At 43.3% G+C, this 18,244-nt stretch overlaps 1 protein-coding gene across 6 annotated transcripts in view; it reads right to left on the reverse strand.

The window, feature by feature from the left end:
• WAPL (WAPL cohesin release factor) overlaps nucleotides 1–18,244 on the reverse strand; it is a 132,990-nt gene that overhangs the window by 94,900 nt on the left and 19,846 nt on the right. For 3 of the 6 annotated variants that reach the window (XM_077259314.1, XM_077259315.1, XM_077259313.1), the window contains 3 exons: nucleotides 15,153–15,685; nucleotides 11,086–12,147; nucleotides 10,935–10,991 (listed from right to left, as the gene is read on the reverse strand). In XM_077259314.1, coding sequence (XP_077115429.1) covers nucleotides 10,935–10,991; nucleotides 11,086–12,147; nucleotides 15,153–15,663 — 1,630 coding nt within the window. In that variant the 5' untranslated portion in view covers nucleotides 15,664–15,685. The remainder of the gene's footprint in view (nucleotides 1–10,934; nucleotides 10,992–11,085; nucleotides 12,148–15,152; nucleotides 15,686–18,244) is intronic. The other 3 variants (XM_077259316.1, XM_077259317.1, XM_077259318.1) reach the window with 1 other exon arrangement.

Here is an 18,244-nt window from a genome sequence, read left to right on the forward strand (position 1 = left end):
CTCCACGGACTGGGCACCATATAATTGGTAAAAAAAATAAAAATTAAAAAATAGTCATATACTCACCTTCGATGGCCCCGGAGCCTTCCCGCCTCTCAGCGGTGCATGCTGCCGCTTCCGTTCCTATAGATGGTGTGTGTGTGAAGGACCTGCGATGACGTCGCGGTCACGTGACCGCGACGTCATCGAAAGGTCCTGCACACACCATCTATAGGAACGGACGCCGCTGAGGAGATCGGCTGTCTGCAGAGGGTGAGTATAACCATTTTTTAATTATTTTTAACATGATATCTTTTTACTATTGATGCTGCATAAGCAGCATCTATAGTAAAAAGTTGGTCACACTTGTCAAACAGTATGTTTGACAAGTGTGACCAACCTGTCAGTCAGTTTTCCAAGCGATGCTACAGATCGCTTGGAAAACTTTAGCATTCTGCAAGCTAATTTCGCTTGCAAAATGATTAAAAAAAAACGCAAAAAAAACGGGAAAAAAAACGCAAAAAAAAAAAATGCAGATTTCTTGCAGAAAATTTCCGGTTTTCTTCAGGAAATTTCTGCAAGAAATCCTGACGTGTGCACATACCCTTAGGATTACATAAAAGTGCTCTCAGCCACAGTTTTGTGCACTTCTAAAAGGGACACAACTGAACAGAGGCCAGACTGAGAACAGAGTAACTCTGCTGCCTCATTACAGTGAATGGATACCTCGGGAGTTTCATATGTCCTGTCACGTCACACAGATTTAGATGGAAACCACAAAGTGTTCAGCGTTACGTAAAATGTTCTCAATAAAAGCTTCAACTCAATTTACAAAAAAGCAATACCTCTCTCAGGTCCGCCAGTTGTTAACAAAAATATAGGGGGCTTCCACGTTACTGGTAGCACAAATGCTCTAGAAAAGCGAAATGGCTCCTCACCCAAAAGAAATTCAGCAAATTCTACACCCCACATCCAAATGCCCCCCTCCCTTCTAAACCCCATGTTTGGCATTTCTGTAGTGATGAGAGCCCACCTAAAGCTACTTTCACACTAGCGTCGGCACGGGGCCGTCGCTATGCGTCGGCCCGACGTGCCGACGCACGTTGTGAAAGTAATGCCCGACGTGGGCAGCGGAAGCAGTTTTACAATGCATCCGCTGCCCCATTGTAATGTCCGGGGAGAAGGGGGCGGAGTTTCTGCCGCGCATGCGCGGTCGAAAATGGCGGACACGACGAGCAAAAAGTTTCATGTAACTTTTTGTGCCGACGGTCCGCCAAAACACGACGGTTGCGACGTGTGGCACTCCGTCGCAATGCGTCCATAATGAAAGTCTATGGAGAAAAAACGCATCCTGCGGGAAACTTTGCAGGATGCGTTTTTTCTACATAACGACGCATTGCGACGTGCGTTGAACGACGCTAATGTGAAAGTAGCCTAAGGCTATTTTCACACTTCCGTCTTTAGAGCTCCGTCGCGATCCGTCAATTTGGGAAAAAAACGGATCCTGCAAATGTGCTTGCAGGATGCGTTTTTTTTTGCCATAGCCTTGTATTAGCGACGGATTGCCACACGTCGCATCCATCGTGGGACGGATGCGTCGTGTTTTGGCGGGCCGTCGGCACAAAAAAACGTTCCATGTAACGGTTTTTGGCGTCGTGTCCACCATTTTCGACCGCGCATGTGCGGCCGAAACTCCGCCCCCTTCTCCCCGGACTGCAGAATGGGCAGCGGATGCGTTGAAAAACTGCATCCGCTGCCCACGTCTTACAGTTATTTCACAGCGTACGTACTAACGGAAATGTGAAAGTAGCCTAATTTACAGGTGCGTGTCTCCAGAAGCATGAGCTGGGCATAATGCACTGGTGACTGCAGCATACTGGTCACTACAATGGCAGTCTGCAATTTTCACTCCGCAACATCGACTATGCTTATTTCTGGAAAACACCCATGGAGTCAAAATCATCACTAAACCTGTAGATAAATTCCCAAAGGGTTACAATTTCCAGGGGGGATTCTGCTTTTCTAGCACTTAGAGGTTCTTTACATGGAATCAGCAAACTATTCTAGGAAAATCTGCGCTCCAGGAGGCAAATAGTGCTCCGTCTCTCCCGAGTCTCTCCATATGGCCAAGCAGTGTACATCCACATAAGGGGTATTTCTACATTTAGCAGAAATTGTCAGACAAATTTTGGTGCCATTTTTACCCATTTTACAGTATGGAAATGTAAAACTTGGGGCTAACACAAATTTGGTGGTAAAAATGTTAATTATTTTTTCTTCACTGCCCAATGGCATAAAAGTCTGACACACCTCTGGTGTCAATATAATCACTACACCGCTAGGTGAGTTCATTGAGAGGTCTAGTTAGTAAAATGGGGTCACTTATGGGGGGTCACTTATGGGGATTTCAGCTGTTCTGGTCCTCAAGGGCTCTGCCAATGTAACATGGCACCCTCAAAAAAGTGCAGCAAAATCTGCACTGTAATATGGCGCTACTTCCCTTCTTAGCTTTACATTGTGCCTCAAAAATAGTTTGACCGCATATGGGGTATAGGTGAACTCAGGAGAAATGGCACAACAAATCTTGGGGTCCAGTGTCTCCTGTAACCCTTGTGAAAATACAAAAATTTGGAGCTAAAAAAGATTTGGGAAAAATTTGATTTTTTTATTTTCACGGCTTAACGTTATAAACTTCTGTGAAGCACCTGGGGGTTCAAGGTGTTCAATACACATCTAGATAAGTTCCATAAGGGGTCTAGTTTCCAAAACAGTGTCACTTGTGGGGGTTTCCACTGCTTTAGACACATCAGGGGCTCTCCAAACCTGACATGGCATCCGCTAATTATGCCAGCAAATTTTACATTCAAAAAGTGAAATGGCGCTCCTTCCCTTCCGAGCCCTGTCGTGCGCCCAAACAGTGGTTTTCCCCCACATGCTCAGGAGAAATTGCACAATAAATTGTATGGTCCATTATTTCCAGTAACCCTTGCGAAAGTAAAAAAAAAAAAATAAATAAATATACAAATTAGGTCTCAAGAGAAATTTTTGTGAAAGAAAAGTTAATGTTTATTTTTTTTCTCACGGTGCTAGCGGAGATCTCACCGAAGTCACCGCAGTTCAGCCCGGCTGGGAATGTAGCCTCAGCGACCTGCAGTAACCTCGATAACGTCACCATCGGTCACAGGAGCTCATTCACCAGTGGTCCTCAGCCTGGACGTACACATCTGGGCACCGTCCTGATTAAGGCCATGTTCACACTTTGCGGTGTGCTCTGCAGGTTTATCCCGCAGCGGAATTGATAAATCTGCAGGGCAAAACCGCTGCGGTTATCCCTGCAGATTTATCGCAGTTTGTTCTGCGGTTTCCGCTGCGGGATTACTCCTGTACTATTGATGCTGCATATGCAGCAATATGCAGCATCAATAGTAATGATAAAAATAATAAAAATTGGTTATACTCACCCTCCGATGTCCAGATCTCCTCGGCGCTGCACGCGGCGCTCCGGTTCCAAAGATGCTGTGCCGAGAAGGACCTTCGTGACGTCACGGTCATGTGACCCGGGCGTCATCACGGTCATGTGACCGCGACGTCACCACAGGTCCTGCTCGCACAGCAAACCGAAGACCGGACGGCCGCAGGCAGCGCTGAGAGGTGAGTATAGCATCATTTTTTATTTTTCTTCTTTTTTTTTTTTTTACACTATTTATGCTTCCCAGGGCCTGGAGGAGAGTCTCCTCTCCTCCACCCCGGGTACCACCCGCACATTAGCCGCTTACTTCCCGCAACGTGGGCACAGCCCCATGCGGGAAGTAAGCGGTTCAATGCATTTCTATGGATGCAGAATCGCTGCGATTCTGCACAAAGAAGTGACATGCTGCGGGTTTTAAACCGCTGCGTTTCTGCGCGGTTTTTCCCGCACCATGTGCACAGCGGTTTGCGGTTTCCATAGGGTTTACATGTTAATGTAAACGCTATGGAAACTGCTGCGGACCCGCAGCATCAAAATCGCCGCAGATCCGCGGTAAAAACCGCAAAGTGTGAACATGGCCTGAAAATGTTTTCCCCCAGACATGGATTACGGCGTGGGACAGAACGACGGATAGGTGAGGGATATGGTTTGTTTTTTAATTTTGTTTTATTACAGAAGACAAAACTATAGGTGAGTATAACTGGGGGTTTTTTATTTTTAAATAAAGTAAAAGTGTGTTATGTTTCATTTTTAATAAAAGACTGTTTATTTACACCATACAACTATAGGAATAGTAATGGATAGGTGTCTTATAGACGTCTCTCCATTACTAAACTTCATTTCATCGGACAATACAAAGGTGACATCAACCCCACAAATATGAATCCCACTTTCCACCGCTACAGGGAAAGTGGGAAAAGCTGGGCAAAGTGCCAGAATTGGTGCATCTAAAAGATGTGCCTTTTGTGGGCGCTTCGGTCAGCTATTTTTAGGCTGAGGGCAATATCAATGGCCCCTTACCAGGCTGAGAATACCAGCCACCAGCTGTCTGCTAAAGCCAGGCTGTCAGTCAAAAATGGTGGGAACCCCACGCCCTTTTTTAAAATTATTTATTTAAATAATTAAAAAATACGGAGTGGGGACCCCTCTATTCTTGATCACCAGCCTTGCGGAAGCTAACAGCTGAGGCTTGCAGCCCCCAGCTGTGAGTTTAGCCTGGCTTGTTATTAAAAATACAGGGGAACCCACGCCGTGTTTTTTTTTTTAATTATTATTATTTATTTACAGTGCAGGAGCCGGCTAATGAATAGTCCCATCAGCCGCTCCTGCTCTTGTTATTAGTGGCAGCAGGTGTCAGATGATGGGAGCAGTAGTCCCATCAGCTGACACCAGTGACCGGAGATAAACTGTATACCTCCGATCACAGCTGAGCTGTCTTGACACCATTGGAACTGCTCCTCTCTGCGCGGCGGGGATGGTATCAGAAGCGGTGTTTGCCACGCTGTCATGCATATGACAGTGTGACAAATACCAGGTGTTCGGACAGCCGACACCGAACAGTAACACGCATTTTTAAAGGGAACCTGTCACCCCGTTTTTTCAAGATGAGATAAAAATAGCGTTAAATAGGGGCAGAGCTGTGCTTTACATTAGTGTATTTTTTGTGCCTTTATTCCCCACCTATGCTGCCGAAATATCTTTGTAAAGTCGCAGTTTTGGGCTGTCACTCACGCTGGTCTGGTCATATGGGCATGGTGACATCGCAGTTTCTCCTCCAGATCCTGGTCATCTTTCCGCTGGTGGCGTAGTGGTGTGCGCATGCCCAACAGGCGAATCCACTGCTCAGTTGAAGGAGAAGAGCGCGATCTGCGCTATTCAGCGTTTTATCGGTGGGCGCGGCCATCTTTCTGAGGCCGCGCGTGCGCAGATGGTAGTGCTCAGCTTCAGGAAAATGGCCGCGGGATGCCGCGCGTGCGCAGATGGAGATCGCGGCGCCCATTTTCCTGAAGCCGAGTTCGCATCTCGGCTTCAGGAAAATGGCCGCCGCGATCTCCATCTGCGCACCCGCGGCATCCCGCGGCCATTTTTTCCTGAAGCCCTGGGAAGCCGAGCACTACCATCTGCGCACGCGCGGCCTCAGGAAGATGGCCGCGCCCACCAATAAACCGCTGAATAGCGCAGATCGCGCTCTTCTCCTTCAACTGAGCAGTGGATTCGCCTGTTGGGCATGCGCACACCACTACGCCACCAACGGAAAGATGACCAGGATCTGGAGGAGAAACTGCGATGTCACCATGCCCATATGACCAGACCAGCGTGAGTGACAGCCCAAAACGGCGACTTTACAAAGGTATTTCGGCAGCATAGGTGGGGAATAAAGGCACAAAAAATACACTAATGTAAAGTACAGCTCTGCCCCTATTTAATGCTATTTTTATCTCATCTTGAAAAAAATGGGGTGACAGGTTCCCTTTAAATGTAAAATTATATAAATGTAAAAAAAAAAGCACAGCACATCATTAATTGTGCACAGCAAATGGATTAAAGAAAGTTATATTATATATACTATGAAAGAATTGCTGCTTTTGTCCCTCTTGCAGCGCAAAAAAAATTATGAACATTTTTTTATTTGTATTACTTTAGGATATATAGAAACTATAGCTTGTTAGGAAAAACAGCTTTATAATAAAACAAGAAGATTAAAAAAAAAAGTCTCACAACAAACCTAGAATAAGAAAGGATTTTTACTAAAATAAAAAATAATCGCATCTTGTACAAAAGTAGTAAAAAAAAACCTTGATCAGTCAAGATAACATTAACATTTTTTTTAGCTTACTTTGCTTCCTAATGAATGCAATAAAAAGTGAAAATGGTACCACTGAAAACTAGTTTCCATGCAAACAATAAGCCCTAGTACAGATAAGCTGGCAGAAAATTGTAAAAACTTAGGCTATGAGCACACTTTGCGGGGTCCTGTGCGGGTTCTCCCGCAGCGGATTTGATAAATCTGCAGGGCAAAACCGCTGCGGTTATCCCTGCAGCTTTATCGCGGTTTGTTTTGCGGTTTCCGCTGCGGGTTTACTCCTATACTATTGATGCTGCATATGCAGCAATATGCAGCATCAATAGTAATGTTAAAAATAATAAAAAATGGTTATACTCACCCTCTGATGTCCCGATCTCCTCGGCGCTGCACGCGGCGGTCCGGTTCCAAAGATGCTGTGCGAGAAGGACCTTCGTGACGTCACGGTCATGTGACCTCGACGTCACCGCAGGCCCTGCTCGCACAGCAACCCTGCAACCGGACGGCCGCGTGCAGCGCTGAGAGGTGAGTATATCATTATTTTTTATTTTAATTCTTTTTTTTTTTTTTACACTAATATGGTTCCCAAGGCCTGGAAGAGAGTCTCCTCTCCTCCACCCCGGGTACCATCTGCACATTATCCGCTTACTTCCCGCATCGTGGGCACAGCCCCATGCGGGAAGTTAGCGGATCAATGCATTCCTATGTGTGCAGAATCGCAGCGATTCTGCACAAAGAAGTGACATGCTGCGGAATGTAAACCGCTGCGTTTCTGCGCGGTTTTTTCCGCAGCATGTGCACAGCGGATTGCTGTTTCCATAGGGTTTACATGTAAATGTAAACGCAACGGAAACTGCTGCGGACCCGCAGCTGCAGAAACGCTGCGGATCCGTGGTAAAACCCGCAAAGTGTGAACATGGCCTTAGTGTTTTACTAATAAAGACAAAAACCAGTATTATGCCATCTCTGTACGGACCTACAGAATAAAATGTAAGAAACCAGTGGAAGAATTTGCATTTTGTACATTACTTCCAACTAAGCAATAAAAGGAATGTCAGCTTAAAAAAAAAAAAACAATTGATATAAAGCATTGTTTTAGTTTTTATTTTAAATATTACACTTTTTATGTCCTTGCTAAATGGAATTTGGGGATATGCACCGACAGGCCACTAACTATAATGGTGCAGATGCAGTCAGTGTGTTCTGTGATGCATCATTTTCGGCTGTATACGCCTAGTTGAGGCAGGCAGCAAGACGTAGTTTAACTACATTTTGCAACGTTTTTCCTAATAAGACTTTTTTTAGTGCAGAAAAATATGCTGCAAATATTCAAAGTGTGCACATAGCCTAAAACTACGTTCTCAGAAGCATTTTACAGCGGATTCGAGTGATGTCGGCGCAACTCGGAACGTCAATCAAATTCTGTGTGCGGTGACACTTGTGACTGAACGAAAATGAAGCACACCCTTATCATTAAAGGAGCAGGTACGATCTAAATATATCAACTACTTTTTAGACATGATTACAGCACAGTTTTTAATGAAAAAAACGTGTTAGAGATGCAGATTGCATCACTAACAACACAGTGGGGACAGTATAGATACTAAAAGTCACATGACAGGTTTAAGAAAGAGGCACCATTAACCAAACAACACCATGAAGACCAAGAAGATCTCCAAACAAGTCAAGGACAAAGTTGTTGTGAAGTACAAGTCAGGGTTGGGTCAGAGAAAAAAAAAAAAAAAATATCCCAATCTCTGATGATCCCACGTTACAGCATCAAATCCATTATCATTAATTGGAAAGAAGATGGTATCACAACAAACCTGCCAAGAGAGGGCCGCCCACCAAAACTCTCAGCCCGGGCAAGGAGGGCATTAATCAGAGGCAGCACAGAGACCAAAGGTAACCCTGAAGGAGCTGCAAAGTTCCCAAGCAGAGACTGGAGTATCTGTTCATACAGCCACAATAAGCCCTATACTCCATAGAAGTGACCTTTATGGAAGAGCGGGCAGAAAAAGGCCCTTAATTACACACAAAAATTGTAAGGAGACTCCCCAAATGTACCAAGAATGGTGCGGTGGTCAGATGAGACAAAGATTGAACATTTTAGCCACAAAACTAAAAAAAATGTCTAGCACCAAATCACCACAGCTCATAACCTCCCCAAAAACACCATCTCATACATGGTGGCGGCGGCATCATGCTGTGGGGATGTTTTTTAGCAGCAAAGACAGGGAAAATGGTCCAAGTCTAGCTGAAGATGAATGGTGCAAAATACACGGATATTCTTGAGCAAAACCTGTTTCAGTCTGACAGTGATTTGAAACTGGGCCGGAGGTTCACCTTCCAGCAAGACAATGACCCAAAGAATAATGCTAAAGCAACACTTACGGGGTTTAAGGAGAAACGTGTTAATGTTTTGAAGAGGCCTAGTGAAAGACCAGACCTTAACTCAATTGAGAATCTGTGGTCAGACTTGAAAAATTATGTTCACTAAAGGAAACCATCTAGTTGAAGGAGCTGGAGCAGTTTTGCTTTGAGGAATGGGCAAAAAGCACAGTAGCAAGATATGGAAGGGTCAGAGACTTATCCAATGAGACTTGCAGCTGTAATTGCTGTCAAATGAGGCTCTACAAAGTACTGACTTTAGAGGGAGGGGTGCTTAATAGTTATGCACACTGAAGTTTTGTTATTTTGTTTTATTTGTTGTTTGCATCACAATAAAAAGAAAACCAAATGTTCACAGTTGTAGGCATGTAATTTAGATGAACTGATGCAAACCTTAAAAAAAACAAAAAACAAAACAAAAAACAAATAGAAAACGAAATTCCAGGTTGTGTAGCAAAACACGAAAAATGACAAAAGGGGGTGAATACTTTTGCAAGACAGTGTGGGTATGTATTTATATATGTAAAATATGATAGACTTCCTACAGAAACAAAATATGGTATGTAGAATATCTATGCACTAATGAATATGATACAATATAATTTTCCTCTATCTTCATTGGCGGTTCATTAACATAGTAGGCTGTACTGTTGTGAGGATGTTGGCCAAGTTGCCAATTATTTCATAGTTAAACATTATTGTGTGATGCTTAGTTAAAACAAAGTTGGGTGGGGCTGGTACTTTATTAAAGAAGTTGTCCACTACTTGGACAACTTCTCAAACTCCCTGCTTGGCCCCGATAAAATTAAAAAGCTTATACTCACCTCCCGTGCTGAACCGTTCCCGCAATATCGGCACTTTCTCTCCCCGTGGGCTCCCGGACTGTTGTAACACGTGACACCGGCGCCCAATCAGAGCTGGCTTCACTGTCCCCGCCTTCTGACGAATTGATCAGAAAGAGGAAGTCCAAGATGAGCTGCAGCCTCGACATCCTCTTCATGTTCGATTTGTCCAAAGGCAGGGTCATTGCTGCCTGCGCTGATTGGGCGCCGGTGCCACGTGACATAACACCGCACGAGAGCCCGGGGAGAGCGAGTGCAGACACTGCTGGAGCGGTGACTGAGTATAAGCTTTATTATTTTATCAGAACCAAACATTTTGATAAAGAAGGGAGTTGTACTAGTAATGAACACCCCCTTTAAAGCCATGAATTCCTGGTTGGCAATACAGGGTATCTGGACCCGTGGAAGCGCTGATTGCGTGAAACGGCCGTCGTCCAGTTCACCCTCCCCGCACCCTCATCGCCTACAACCTGCTGTTGTATTTTAACAATATGACACATTAAAGAACATCACTGCGCTGACATTGGTGAGTGCCGCTTTTTTCTGTTCTCGGCTCCGTGTTTGTGTTGCATGCTTTTGTATTTTTGAAAGCTGAGCACCACTTTGCAGTTACAATTTACACTGCATGCTGTGGGTCTGAAAAGGGTTACATACATCCGCTCCATTATAGTATTGTGCGTCCTGGTGCCATTCACTCAAGTTTGTTCTGAATACAGGGTATCTATTCCATTGTGTGCGTAAAGGTACAAGGTTTTTTTTTTTTCCTTTCCTTGCATATTTTCCACAATCTAATGCAAATTAATTGGTGAAATATGCATGTAAAACTCAGAATAACGCCCAAGATAAAGTGACACGTAGAGAATATTATACACACACACACCGCATGATAGTTGAAACAGTGTTAAAAAAAAAAATACAGTGGACATGAGATTTCTATAAATCCTATCCACTTTGGTGGAACTGTTTTTTGTACAGTGAAAATACAGAGCATCCAAAACTCATTGTGAGAACATCAGATTTTGTGTTGAGCTTGTGCTCTGTGGGAACATAAGGAAAAAGCTCTTCTGCTTCCGTGAAGTCACATAATTCATCTTGATGTGGATGAAACAGAAGTGTTTCTTTCCAGGAATGTTCTGTACATTGAGACCATTACAAATAATGAACAGTGCAGCAGGGCGTATGGCTGACCAACCGCAGTCCATCCTACTACTAAGTGCATGTAGCAGTTTTCAATCATCTGGAGCAATATACAACTAATGTTACATTTCCATTTCTCAAGATTTTTAATTTATGCTTCAACATGAAGCTAACAATTTACTTAATGGAGGATTATATGACCACTCACCCTTAAAGAAAAAAAAAAAAAAAAAATAGGACAGAAGGATAACAGAAGAGCTGTGACCCACCACCTTTCCATGGATGTGCGTATGCCTACTAACAGGTCACTTACCTTGGGCTTTATCAGGAAGACTACAACTGCGGCTGCTTTGAGTGATGAGTGGCTTCTCTGTAAAATGTTGTGCAAAAACGTGCAGTTTTTGTTCATTAAATCTATACAAGGTCATTTTACATACATTACTTTAATGTTTCCTAATACTTACCGATATCATTTGTAGACTGTATACTCTGCATATTAGTAATGACGCCGAAGCTAGGCGCAATGGACTCTGATGGCATCATCACACCTTTAGCCTTCTTTTTTGATTTCCTCTCTCTTTGAGGCCATTCATCTTCATCCTCATCATCACTTTCACTCAAGTCATCAAACCCAAAATATTTAATTCTATAGCTTGATTGCCCAAAAGGTTTAGACCCACCATCACCACCAGTTCCATCATCTTGTTCGTCAAACCCAAAAAACTCCAGCTTCGCATCCTTCTTAGATTTTGTATTTCCCGGGCGAAACCTTGTGGTGGTTTTTGCGGTTGCCAAATCAGCTTTCTTTCGAAGACGCCCTGCCTCCCCTAAATCTGTAGAAGGGCTTGATGTAAACTCATCCATACTCCGCTCCATGCTATCCTGTATGGTAACGTTACATACAGAGAGACACGATGGATGGAGCACAGTGTAATCTCTAGTCCGACCAATGGGTCTAGTACCACTGCTTTTATTCACAGCATTCGTCTTGTCTGACGCACTGTTAGATTTGCCAGTGTTATAACTTGAACAATCTAACAGTTTATCAAAATTTGAAGAACCCTGTGAAGATCTTGCTTTGTTAGACCTACAATATGTCCTACAGTTACCAAGCTTCACGCCGCCTTGGAGAACATCTTCACTCATTTGCTCTTCAGGGTTGGCCAGTTGTTCGTTAGACTGAATGTAGTAATCTTCATCCCTTGGACTACCTGCACCCAAACATAACTCAATCTCTGGGGTTTCTGAAATTTCTTCCGTCAGATCTTCCCAGTCAAACAGTTCAAATTTCTGTGTTTCTCCAGTAAGATCTTTATGTACTGGAAAATCAGATTTTTTTACAGATGCCAAATCCCAGTCATCTGTGTCAGTGGTGAAACTAGAGAGCATTGACTCCACAGGCTTTTTGCTACTGTTACAAGATTTTGAGGAAACTCCAAAATGTAGCAAATCAAAAGTTTTCTTGCTGTCATATTCACTCTGAGTGCTGAAACTATTTATGTCTTCTATGAAACTCGGTGCATTACCTGACAAAAAAAGAAGACAAATCATGAAAAACAATTCACAGATTTCAGAGTATGACTTTACATCCCTAGAGTTCTTTTGGTTTTAGTTTCTATGGGCCTAAGCACCTAATAACAGTTGCAGACTACCTGCCTGTGCTGCCCTATGCCGATCTCTCCCGGCTCAGAGTGGTCATGTACCGCTCCTGCCGGCAATATTCCTGCTTCCTGGCAGCAACACCCCATCGACAGAGCAGAAGTCAACAGAGCAGAAGTCAACAGAGCAGTTCTGTGATTGCACTGAGCCACGAGAAATTGGGGTAAGGGTATGTGCACACGTCAGGATTTCTGGCAGAAATTTTCCTGACAAAAACCAGACATTTCTGCCAGAAATCCGCATGCGTTATACCGCAATTTTACCGCGTTTTTTTGTGCGTTTTTTTTCCAAATGCATAGAATCGCGGGAAAAATCTGCAAAATTAATGAACATGCTGCTTTTTTTGCCGCTATGCGTTTTTTTTGCGGAAAAAAACGCACCATGTGCACAAAACATGCAGAATGCATTCTAAATGATAGAATGCATAATGTATGCGTTTTTAATGAGTTTTTATAGCGTTTTTATCGCGAAAAAACCTGAACGTGTGCACATAGCCTTAGGCAACACAAGCGGGCAGTTAACTACCTTCTGGTAACGTCTTAGGCTACTTTCACACTAGTGTCGTACTCGGCCCGTCGCAGTGCGTCGGGCCGACGTACCGACGCTAGCGTTGTTTGCGCTGCACAACGGGTGCAGCGGATGCTGATTTTCAGCGTATCCGCTGCCCCATTGTGAGGTGCGGGGAGGAGGGGGCGGAGTTCCGGCCGCGCATGCACGGTCGGAAAAAGAGGACACGTCGCACAAAAAAACGTTACATGTAGCACACAATTGTGAAAAGCTCTCTTTAAGGTTAACAATGTTTAGATACCATTTACATACAAATTAGTAAAACTTCATCTAACCTGGAAAACTTCAAAGAATGGCACCTTAGCATAAGTAGTAGGCATAATTGCCGCTGAGACATAATGAGTCACGCTAGTTATAGACATTTCCATGAACGACTACTCTTTACTCATGCTCAGAACACGTTAGTGTGAAGATAATTAGTTTTTAGGATTCAATGAAACATCCAATAAGCGGCTCTTACTGCTATGGAGAAGATCAAGGGTAGTAACTTTCTTGAAAATATCACCAGGTCTGGACCGGGCCATTCCTAACCAGGGACACTTTTTTATATACACATGCGGTTTAAAGAGCTGTAGCATTATTCTCATCTGGATATTCAAATAAGTTTTGCATATATTTTCAGAAATACATGGGGCTTCAATGTTATGTTATTTTTCTACTCCATCGCAGAAACTCTGGAATGAATGATTGAGAAGTTCCAAAGAGATACTGATAGGGAATTTAGATTGTGAGCCCTAACGGGGACAGCGATGATAATGTGTGCAACCTGTAAAGCGCTGCGGAATATGTTAGCGCTATATAAACATAAAGGTGATTATTATTGTAAGTTAGATTTCTGCGCAACTATTTTTTTTTGCTAATTTTGGAATTTTCATGACAGTTTTGCCCAACACTGTAAAAATGGACAGAGCTGGGGCATTCCTTTCATCACTGACTGGAGTAAGGTTTGGGGTGCAGCACACGCCACTCAAACAACGCACCAAATGCTTTAAGAGGCGTGTCAACATAGCCTTTAGGGACAATTTTTTTTTTTCAGGCATACATTTGGGATTTATTAAAAATGTTAAACCATTTGCCTTCTATACCTGCATTGGGTATTGCTGGCTGCAAATTGAGTTCAAGGGAACCTGTCAGCAGATTTATGCTGCCCAAACTGTGCCCAGTGGTTGGCACTCATAGCAAGTGAGAAACTCTGCTACATACAGGCGATCTGATCATCACCTACATGTAGCAGAGCCAATCGGATAAGTGCAGCTTCTAGTCTGCCATGGAGACTGTTGAAACATGCTAAAGTTTAAAAAAAATAAAAATGTTTTAAATATATAAAAGTTCAAATCACCCATTTCGCCCCACTCAAAATAAAAAAAAAAAATCAAACATACACATATTTGGTATCGCTGCATTCGAAATCACCCATCGCTAAATGGCGTAACGAGAAAAAAAGTCAAAACGCCAGAATTACATTTTTTGGTCATCGTAACATTGCATAATAACAGGCAATCAAAAGAACATATATGCACCAAAATGGTATTGTTAAAAACGTCAGCTCGGCATGCAAAAAATAAGCCCTCACCCAGCCCCAGATCACGAGAAATGGAGACAGTACTGGTCTCGGAAATGGCGCAATTTTTTTTTTTTTTTTTAAATCTAACTTTGGAACTTTTTTCACCACTTGAATAAAAAAGAACCTAGACATGTTTGGTGTCTATGAACTCGTAATGACCTAGAGAATCATAATGGCAAGTCAGTTTTAGCATTTAGTGAACATGGCACAAAGAAACAAAAAAAAAAAAAAAAAGCAAAGAAAAAAAAAAACAACAACTGTGGGATTGTACTTTTTTTTTTTTTTCTCCACATTTGGAACTTTTTTCCCCATTTTCCAATACACTATATGTTAAAACCAAAGGGTTAGTTCAAAAGTACAACTTGTCCCGTAAAAAAACAAGCCCTCAATTGGCCATTTTGACAAAAAAAAAAAGTTATGGATCTGGGAAAAAGGGGAGCAAAAATTAAAATGGAAACCAAAAATACCTCCGGTCGTTAAGGGGTTAAAGTTAGGCTATTAGGAAAACCCATCTAAGGCCAGTATCACATGGATGACATTCATGGTCCGAGTATGAACTATAATGTTTGGACCGTCGATGCATATATGAGGCTGTTGCGTTCAGGTCAGGAAACCTGCAGCCGGCTGGGACATCACTTCCCGTACTCAGATATGTGAAAGCGGGCTGAGCAGACATTGCAGAAATTATATAACAAGTTTTTACATATATTTTAGGTCATAAAACTTTGAATATCAGATTACCTGTGACGGTTTTTTTAGGGGAGCTTAGATATTTATTATCTTCAGTGATCTTGTTTGCATTTTTTTCTTTCAATCCATATAATGTATTGTCAAAAGAGACACATTTATATGACACAGCGGATTCTGATGCGATGGGATGATCCATTCTGCTGTTTGCATCTAGCACAGGGATGATATTTTCTGATCCTGTTGCGCCAAAATGTTCTGAGGGTTGTTGTGGGGCACTCTTGGGCTGCGAGATGCTTTTTGATGACACTGGTTTTGACTCTTCATCGCTATCAAATCCAAAAGGATCCTCAGCCACGTCTTCGTCGTCGTCAACTTTGGTTCGCTTTGGGAGGTCTGCAATATCTGGTTTGTGATTCTGCCTCTTCTGCCCTACTTTGGCCACAAATGTGGTCTCTCCCCATTTTGTACTAAGAGTGGTTCGCTTATTAGAGAACACTTCATCAAACTTGGAGCTTCCATTTCCACCCTTGCGGCTGTACGTTTTCCCAAATCTGGATGTCATGTTGAAGCCTGTTTCATATTCTCTGTGGTCAAAGAATAAACATAAATGTTGGCATTAAACTTTAAACATCAGAAAGTTAATATAAAATAAGAATTCTTAATGAAGTCACGATCAGTCACGATGTCGCTGCTCGTGCAAATTATATTATCAAGCACACGAGGGCATGCTAACATGGAAACAGGGCTGACGTGTCTGAGGATACTAACGCTCCATCGACTAGTCAAAGCCATCATTAGCATAAGGAAAGCTTTTTTTTTTTTTTTTTTAAAGCAATTATTTAACTGAATTATGTTATACAGGGCTGGCTAAGGAGGGCATTTAATCACACATAGCCGAATGCTGATAGATCAGAGGGCGTGGGGGACCGGACAGGATTAACACCTTTCTAAAGTGGTCCAAGGAAGGACAGCTAGTTACGGGGTCGCTGGGGTGAATGCTGTCTGGTCTGAGGCTACAGAAGAGATACTGTGGCAGCAGTAAATGAAAAGGTTAAATGGATCAACATAGAAAGCTGAATAAAATGGTATCTTGATATCTACGATTTAATGTCTTATCCCATAGAAATTTGTTTTTATTAACAGGTAAATGAAATGTTAAAATTTATGGGCCGAACATAGATCCCATGAATATCCACCTCCAGAGCATATTATAAATTAAAGGAGCATTACCTGTGTGAGACATGTAATGACTGACAGTCTGCCCTCCTGATATACATGCCTCACACTGCTCACTCCTACTTCCATTAAAAAAAAAAAGAAAAAGAGAAGTAGCTCAAGTCAGATTCTCAGGGAGATCTATAGCCCATAGATCTTAACATCTCATTTACATATTAAGAAAAAATTGGATTTCTCTGGAATAAGACATTGGATCACAGATATCAAGGTATCATTTTATTCGGCTATGACCTGCATGCCCATATAGATGGCTTAGTCCTACTGACTGATTCTCTAGCACTGGCTATACCAAAAATACATGTTGACTCCTGTCCACTACAAAAAGTGGCTACCATGGGCACATGAGCATCAGAAGGGAAGGCTGGAGTAATGAAAAATGGCGTATGATGAATAACGATTTTCTTTTACATGACCTGAATGACTGTACACATCGATTATCTGAGCAAGAGGTGGCACCAGACTGATAAAGGCAGCGTAATGCTATGGGCAGTGGTTCACTGCATTGTTTCCTAACTCCATTCGTTAGCAGTGCACAGGTGACAGAACCCATGCCAAGGGCTCATGATGTGATAAGGCCATCACCTGTACTAAGGAAATCCTGAAACAAGATTTGGGGGACGGAGGACTGCAGTTTGGGAATCTCTGGTTTACTGGAAGACATGGGGCATTTACGCAGACCAGTTAGTTACAGTGACATATAGCCACCCAAACATTGTTACAGATCACGTGCACACCTTCATGTTAACAGTGGCCCCTTTCAGTGGAATGACACTCACTGACACTATAAAAGCAGTTCATGCATGGTAGGAAGGATGTGACAAAAGAGCACAAGGTGTGGAGTTGGTCTCCAAATTGCAAGATCTCAAAAGATTGAGCATCTGTCAGATGTAGTGGATAAAAAATTCAAGTCCAATCCAAAAATCCCCTCCTTACAACTTAGGGTACCGTCTCACAGTGGCACTTTTGTCGCTACGACGGTACGATCCGTGACGTTCCAGCGATATCCATACAATATCGCTGTGTCTGACACGCAGCAACGATCAGGGACCCTGCTGAGAATCGTACGTCGTAGCAGATCGTTTGGAACTTTATTTCGTCGCTGGATCTCCCGCTGTCATCGCTGGATCGGTGTGTGTGACACCGATCCAGCGATGCGTTCGCTTGTAACCAGGGTAAACATCGGGTTACTAAGCGCAGGGCCGCGCTTAGTAACCCGATGTTTACCCTGGTTACCATCGTAAATGTAAAAAAACAAAAAACGTACATACTCACATTCCGGTGTCCGTCAGGTCCCTAGCCGTCTGCTTCCCGCACTGACTGACTGCCGGCCGGAAAGTAAAAGCAGAGCACAGCGGTGACGTCACCGCTGTGCTCTGCTTTCACTTTACGGCCGGCACTCAGTCAGTGCGGGAAGCAGACGGCTAGGGAACTGACGGACACCGGAATGTGAGTATGTACGGTTTGTTTTTTTTTACATTTACGATGGTAACCAGGGTAAACATCGGGTTACTAAGCGCGGCCCTGCGCTTAGTAACCCGATGTTTACCCTGGTTACCCGGGGACTTCGGCATCGTTGGTCGCTGGAGAGCTGTCTGTGTGACAGCTCCCCAGCGACCACACAACGACTTACCAACGATCACGGCCAGGTCGTATCGCTGGTCGTGATCGTTGGTAAATCGTTTTGTGTAACGGTACCCTTAGACAAAGCTGTTGTTCCCCTTGACAAACTCATGATAAAGGTGGCTGGCTCAGGTCAATATCCTAGTTAGATGCCTCCTCAGCCACACAGCTGATGACAAGACAGAGAATGGGGCTGACTTATGTAATGAACCAAGTGACCCCCTTCATGTGCACACTGAAGTCAGGAGAGGGTCTGCAGCTAGCAGATAGGTGCACATTGCATACAT

The sequence above is a fragment of the Ranitomeya variabilis genome, chromosome 4 (assembly GCF_051348905.1).
Source record: "Ranitomeya variabilis isolate aRanVar5 chromosome 4, aRanVar5.hap1, whole genome shotgun sequence".
NCBI lineage: Eukaryota > Metazoa > Chordata > Amphibia > Anura > Dendrobatidae > Ranitomeya > Ranitomeya variabilis.